Raw genomic sequence first — 7,504 nt, forward strand, 5'->3', positions numbered from 1 at the left:
ATTTCTTTGGAATTTCTTTTAATAAGTGAATACTGTATGTAAATATCTTCAAAGACAAGGTGTGCCTGAACACAGAATACAAACGGCACAAAGGGAGAAAACATCAGAGCGTTTTCCATCACTATAAGAGCCTGTTGGCAATAAATAAAGGTTCAACATTGAGAGAAAAGGAAGGAAGGAAGGGAGGGGAGTAATCAATGACATAAGCATGAAATATATAAAAAATTTCAAAGTGCGATTGTGTCAATCCCTCCATCTGTGCCCACACTGGGCGTTGCAGCATTTGTAGAAAGTCGTCATCGGTTCGTCTGCTGATCTGGTCTGAATCTGCATGAAATATGCCCGAGGATGCTCACACTTTGGACACGTTTCTGTAAACGGATACAGATGCAAAGTGTCAGTGTCTGGAACCACGAGGACTACTGGAGTTGTCATATTTGGTTTATTGTGGGAAAAAGATGACAAATTTATGTATGAGGCGATGATACAGCTGCAAAAGCCCCAAATGAATACAACAATCATCTTGAATAACAAAACAAATGTGAATCTGTACGTGAAAGCAGCTCTTATTTAAAATTTAAAGTAGTTTTTAAATGGCAGGCCTTTGTGAGAACATTAGCATTAGAAACAGAACCTATTCACTTTGCCAATAAAACAAATACTCAAGGAATTTGATAAGATTAGATGCAGCTGTTTTGCAAGAAAATTACCAAATTTGACACATGAATGTGTTCCAGTACGACCTTAAAATGAAACAAACACACGCAGAATGATTCACATCCCTTGTGGCTTCAGAGCTTTGTGTCAATGAGAAACATTTGATCAGAATTTTTATCTTGTGCTGCAGGTTTTGATCAACTGCCTTTCAAACTTGTAGTTATTCTAACTTTATTATGAAAACATGACAACAGATCTAACTGAACTTTGAGTTTTATTGATGGCTTTAAAAAAGATCTTACACCCTCAACGCAGCTGCTGTTAGTAATGATCAAAACTTTAAAATGGGCAGAGGAACACAGGTAAGTAACTCCTAAAATTCACATTATTTTTGCTCACAATGATGTTAGTACGGTAACGCTCACCCACTGTCTCATCTGAGAGAGTTAATAAATACCCAGCCTCATTAACATATGGGTTGTATCATCCAAATACTGTATCAAACACACATTAAGTCGCAAAAGGCTGAGCTGCTCAAATGTCTGATTAGAGCCGTTTACAGCTTTGCACACACTGTTTTCCATATATTACTTTGGTGATAATAGAAACTGTAATAGAATACTCTAATAGAAACTCTGTATATGATGTGTAAAAATATGCACTAAAGTGAGTGGGCAGCAGTGCAGTACAGTCTGAACAATGATGTGAAGCACAGCAAATAGAAATGAAGTGTTTTAAAGGATAAGTTCACAATTTTTTAAAGTCTAAAATAACAGTCAGGTGCCCATTTGAAAACTGAAAGAGGTTTTCCTCACTGTCATCATTCCTCCTATTCATATTGACTATTAAAAGATCCCGTTCAGATGTCCAAACAGTCATTTTGTGCATATCAAGTGGATATCTGCCACATCTAGTCTTTTTTTAGCATCAAATTCCCTCTTTGTGTTTCCTCGGACAGTGTTTCCCTGTAGAGCTGTGGTGGAAGTCTAGTAGCAAAAAGAGGAACTTTGGCACTTAAATGATAGTAATTATGAAAGATATCTACTTGATTTGACTCATTTGGACGGCTGAAGCTCCATATTAGCTTCAGATAAACTTTTAAATACATGTTTGCAGAGGAGGAGGACTGTGGATTTTTGTCCCCGTCACTCACATCGTAGGTGCATTATGAGGGGATCTACTAATTGTTAATATGAACACCAGGAATGATTACAGCAAGAAAAACCTGTTGCAATGTTCAGACTTGGAAAAACTGTGAACCCGTCCTTTAATGTCACTCACCAGGAGTAGAGTCCACGTTTTCCCAAGCTGCAGCTCCACCAAGAACATCATCCACTTCTTTTAACTTGGGATACTTCCTGTTATTTACCTGTAAAAAAAAAAAAGAAGAAAAAAAAGATTTACACTAACCGATTTATGATAAGACTTTGATGTGCACCGTATATTTAATGTGGCATAACGTGACTCACCTTTCTCGTGATGTTATGTACATACGGACAGGTGTTGCAGGCGAATCTCATACACTTTTGTCCTTCTTCCACAATTAAAACGTTTCCGCAGGTTGGACAAAAAAGCAACATGTTAGCTGAGAAATATTTATACTTAGAGCTACAAAACTGAAAGAACAAACACTGTGTTTGCTCACTATTTCTACTATCCTCTGATGTAAACACTTGAACGCATGTGTGGGGCAGCGGAAGATGAAAGCGAGTGCTACCCTTTTTACAGCTCGGTGGGAAACAAAATATAAGAAGTTGTTTATATTAATTCAACGTCCACACATCAAAATAGTAATACAGTTGAATAATGTTGAATAAAGCAAATGTTTGAGTGTTCAAGCAAATATTAAAACGGCGTTTGAATGTTCCTCCACTACGGGGAACCATTTAGACTGTTGCTTTCCGGTATGCATTTTTCTTTCCTAGGATGGCGAAGTCATAACCCGCCCTACTCTGCCTTTGATTGGCGTATCTTGATATTCTTACCCTAATTCTAACCAATCGTACTCCTTATGCCTAAATATAACCAATCAAAGTCAACGAAGGTAACGAGTATTAGCCAATCAGAGGCAGAGTAGGGCGGGTCACGACTTAGCCATCCTAGGAAAATAAAATTTGCTTCCGGTATATGATTTTGTGCACGCTGTTTGTTTACTTCATGGCTCCTTGCTGCAAAATAGTTCATAGTTAAAAATCGTTTGAGGTGTGTTTGTTAAACGTGAGTCTCACTAAATGTTAAAGTCTCTTCACTACTTAGCTTGACCTCATCGGCTTCCGTGATATAGCGAACAAACCGCGGCTGTTGTGTGTTGAGTGATTTTAGCGCCTGATGATGATGGAGGAGCAGAGTCAGGAGACAGCAGGAGGAGGACACACTGTGAAGGATGAAGAGGTGGAGAGGGAGAACCTGACAGCTCCAGATGCAGAGGAGGGGGAGGAGGAGGAGGAGGATGAGGAGGCTCTTCCTCACTCAGAGATTCTGGATATTTTCGAGGAGGGACTTGCTCGCCTTGTGCAAGACCCTTTACTCTGTGATCTGCCAATTCAGGTGTTGTGTCCATCATATAGGCTACACTATATGTCTTCAAAGGATAGGTTCACAATATTTACAAGTCTGTCTTAAAAGCAACAGTCAGGCTATTAAAAGAGTCCCTTAATTCATGCATCTAAAAAGTATATCTGAAGCTTATGTGAGGCTTCAGCAATGGATATTTACAGTATTTTTAGTATCAAATTCCCTCTTTTGTGTTTCCCTGTTGAGCTGGGGTGGAAGTATAGTATCAAAAAGAAGGACTTTGGCACTAAAAAGACTGTAATGTTGAAAGATATTTACTTGATTTGACTTATTTGGAAGACTGCAGCTTCATATTAGCTTCAGATAAACTTTTAAATACATTTTTCCAGGGGTTGTGGATTTTGTCCCCCATCACTTACATTGTAAGTGTATCATGAAGGGATCTTCTAATGATCAGTATGAATAGGAAGAATGATTACAGGAAGAAAAACCTGTTTCAATGTTCATTTGGGCACCTGACTGTTTTTTAAGACAGACTTTAAAAATGGTGAAACTGTCCTTTAAACCTTGAATTAAAGCATATTTATTTCTGGTCTGTAGGGCTGCAACTGATGATTATTTTCATTATTAATCTGCCAGTTCCCAGTAAATCGGTTAATTGTTTCATCTATAAAATGTCAAAAAAAAAAAAAAAAAATCACTTTCTTTGTCAGACTCTAAAACTCCCAAATATTCAGGTTATTATGACATAAAAAACTGAGAAGCCACAAGTGAAAAATGACAGAAAACAATGAATTGTTTATTAAAATAGTTGATTGTTTTTCAACAATCTACCAATCTAGAGCTGCTACTATCAGTCGATTAATCAATTAATTGATTGACAGAAAATTAATCAGCAACTATTTTGATAATCAAATAATAATTTAGTCATTTTTAGGCCTGAAACTAACCATTAATTCATTATTGTTGTTTAGACTAAAAACTTTCACAAAATTGTGAAAATGTCGATCACTGTTTCCTAAAGTGATGCAGACTAAGATTTCTTGTTTTGTCCCGACCAACAGTCCACAACCCAAAGGTATTCTGTTAAACTAGAAATTATTCACTTTTATTAAGCTGGAACCACAGACGTTTAGTATTTTTTTTCTTTAAAAAATGATCAATTGATTATCAAAATAGTTGGCAATTAATTATCTGTCGATTGACTAATCAATTAATCGACTCTGTTGCAGCTCAAGTCGTTTTTTAAGCAAAAAGTTGCTGGTTTTAGCTTCTCAAATGTGACAATTTGAGGCTTTTCTGTGTCAGACATGACAGTAAACTGAATCTCTTTGGACTTTGAACTGTTGGTCAGACAAAACAAGACCTCACCATGACCTCTAAGAAATGATAACAGGCATTTTTCACAATTTTCTGGCATTTTATAGACAAAACACTGAATTGATACAATAATCAGCAGATTAATCGCTAATGAAAATGATCGTTCGTAGACTAATCAATAAATAATTTCAGTTGTACTGATCTGGAAAGTCTCACACTTGTTTACACCATGTTTGCACAGTTCACAGTGCATGTCAGAGCAAAAACAAACCACAAAGCCAAGTGAACTCTGCAGACCTCTGAGGTGGGACTTTGTTTATGTACAGATCTGGAAGGGCATCCAGCTTGCAAAAGCATTGAAAGTTGCTCATAAGGTTGAAAAGCTGAATCACCAAGACTCTTCCTTTTTAAAAAAAGATCTTTATTGAAATTCAGAAACAAATAACAATTACATATAAAGTACATAAAGTGTGACCAGTGCCAAAGTGCAAAACATCCATAGAGTGCATATAGAGTCCAGTATGTTCCAGAGGAGGCGCTGAGATTTATCCAGACTTTTCCTCCTCCGCAGGTCAGCAAGTATCTGTTTGGTTGCAGTGTTGACTACAGTCTGTTGTATTATCATTACACATCTTGTTTTCCACAGTTTTAAACATACAATACATATAATTATATACATCAGTTCTGTATGTTTGGATGACAGTTTATCTTCTATAATACAATACATGAGGTAGTGAGCACTATTAAACCAGCATCACTTGTGAAAATGTCTCTTTCTATGATAGATTTGTAATTGTTAGTCTGTTTTAAAACAATAGTCAAGAGCCTGTATATGCATTGAAACAGTACAGAGGGAATTCTGTACTAAAAGGACAGAAACATTAGTAGATACCCACATGATTTGATTAATATACATTCATTTAAGATAAACTATTTTTGCACTTAGCAATGATTGTGCATTTTATTCCCCATCTCTTCCATTGGTGGCATGTTAGGAAGGGATCTTTTAATAGCCAGTAAACAGGCTGTTTTCAGTCTCCAGAAGTAGGAACAAATTCTTTTGTGAAAAGTTATTTATGAAGATCACTCATTAGAAGTAGTTTTATCCAATCTAATACTTCGTTTTATTTACAACCACATGACTGAGCTTCATTTTTTATTTATCTCAGAGTGTTTAGGGGGATGTGTTTTGAAGAGAGAGAGAGAGGTTTTGTCACGATCAAAACTGATAGATTGATGAAGTCCTGTAAATGTTCCTGAAACCTGATCCTCTTCATCTGTAGGTGACTCTGGAGGAGGTCAATTCTCAGATTGCTTTGGAGTACGGCCAGGCGATGACCGTGAGGGTTTTAAAGGCAGATGGTGAAATAATGCGTAAGTGTTGACAGATGTTTTGTTTTCACATTCTGGAGAATCTCTGTATTGCTTGTATTTGTATTGTTATTATAAATTATTCATTGTTCTTCTTATTTTCTATTAACTGTTATTTGAAAAGCCATAGTCGTGGTGCAAAACGCTACGGTCCTCGATCTTAAGAAGGCCATCCGCAGATTCATGGAGCTGAAACAACAACGTGAAGGTGGAGTGAAACACATCAGCTGGTAAACACATCACACACACACATAAATGTAACAAAATGAGGATTTAATTTTTTTTAAAAATGACCAAACATATCACTTATTACATCCTTTTCTTTTTAGGAGATATGTTTGGAGAACTTATAGTTTAGTATTTCAAGGGGAAAAGCTTGAAGATGACAAGATGAGGCTTAAAGAGTAAGTGAATAACAAACACTTCCTTTAACAGGCGTTATGTTCTCGTCAGCGTGGTTTGACTCTTTTTTTTCTCCTCTCTATTTCTTTGTGTATTTTTTTTGTATCTTCAGCTACGGGATCAGGAACAGAGATGAAGTAACGTTCATGAAGAGACTCAGGAAAAAGTGAGATGTCACAGGAAACACTGTCATGTCAGGAAAAACAACAGGAACAACAGCCACCTGCCTCTCCCATGTGGAAATATTCATGACAGTGTGACTTGTTCCCAGTTGATTATATGTTTCAGTATTCATGTAAAGATTATAACTTTTTCTTGTTTTGCTTTTATAATGAAGATGCTCCAGTTCAAGTCCTCTCACTGATCAATGTGCTGCTTCTAAAAGAGGCTATTTGTAAATAGTACATCTGGAATACTGGATGTTTACTCCCAGTGTGTGGTGGTTTTGTACAGTTTTCCCGCAAAAATTAAAATATTTTTCGGTATTTTCATGTGTTTGTGTTTTACTTGCATTTCAACAAGAGCAGTCTATGTCATTTTTCCTGAGAGGGCAGTCATCACACCCTGGTGATTTGAATATTTCCTGATAGAGGTGAACAATACTTGCCCTTGATGACAGAGTTCGAATGACAGTCATACAGGACACACTGGGAGCAGCTGAGCCAATTAGGTAATAAATATCTTTTTTCTTTAATAAGGTATAAAATAGACAAGGTGTTTGAGTAATATGTTTTCATCTGTTTTTAAAATTATGACCACTAGACTTGAGATTTGTATTTGGTACTATTGCTGTTAAACAGAAAGAAAATCAAACCAGAATTAGATTTTTAATCGTTGTTTTAATGAATTATATATCTTAATTGTTTATTTGAAGTATAAGCAGTGTTTGGTATTTGTTACACAATGTTTATTTAGTTTTATCAGGGGATTAAATATGAATTTAATCGAGGACAGTGAGAGAGGAACTTTTCTTGTTTGTCTAATGTAAATTTGCATTTATCGCTGACAGTTTGGTGATGTACAAAAGACTGATGACCACCGCTCACTGTTTTATTAAGTCTTCTGTTGTGTTTAATTAGACTGTAATTTCATAATTTTAAAGACAGCACAGCAGGCATCACAACAATAAGCCTTTTTAAAAAAAAAAATATAATCCTTTTTTGCCTTCCATTTGTTCTTGAGTCCTGTCGCTGGTTCATATTTCAGACCGGAGGGAAATATGCAAAAAGTATCTGAAAAC

The 7,504-nt window shown here is 36.2% G+C and overlaps 2 protein-coding genes across 4 annotated transcripts; one reads left to right on the forward strand and one right to left on the reverse strand.

Annotated features, from left to right (window-relative positions):
• Nucleotide 1: 1 nt before the first annotated feature.
• On the reverse strand, nt 2–2,635 carry polr3k (polymerase (RNA) III (DNA directed) polypeptide K). The gene is made up of 3 exons (XM_044330957.1): nt 2,127–2,635; nt 1,939–2,026; nt 2–371 (listed from the first exon to the last, which is right to left on the reverse strand). The coding sequence occupies exons 1-3, from the start codon at nt 2,235–2,237 to the stop codon at nt 244–246; spliced, it is 327 nt and encodes a 108-aa protein (XP_044186892.1). The 5' UTR covers nt 2,238–2,635; the 3' UTR covers nt 2–243.
• A 132-nt stretch (nt 2,636–2,767) lies between these two features.
• snrnp25 (small nuclear ribonucleoprotein 25) lies at nt 2,768–6,749 on the forward strand. Of its 3 annotated transcripts, none has more exons than XM_044330954.1 (6): nt 2,768–2,874; nt 2,971–3,204; nt 5,775–5,865; nt 5,987–6,092; nt 6,192–6,266; nt 6,377–6,749. In XM_044330954.1, exons 2-6 carry the CDS (start codon nt 2,986–2,988, stop codon nt 6,432–6,434), a joined length of 549 nt encoding a protein of 182 aa, XP_044186889.1. In that variant the 5' UTR covers nt 2,768–2,874; nt 2,971–2,985; the 3' UTR covers nt 6,435–6,749. The 3 variants fall into 3 exon arrangements, with proteins under 3 accessions (XP_044186889.1, XP_044186891.1, XP_044186888.1); XM_044330956.1 differs by having other exon boundaries at nt 2,769–2,874; nt 2,980–3,204; XM_044330953.1 differs by having other exon boundaries at nt 2,775–3,204.
• The last annotated feature ends 755 nt before the right edge of the window (nt 6,750–7,504 follow it).

This window comes from Thunnus albacares, chromosome 17 (assembly GCF_914725855.1).
Source record: "Thunnus albacares chromosome 17, fThuAlb1.1, whole genome shotgun sequence".
In the NCBI taxonomy this organism is placed as follows: Eukaryota; Metazoa; Chordata; class Actinopteri; order Scombriformes; family Scombridae; genus Thunnus; species Thunnus albacares.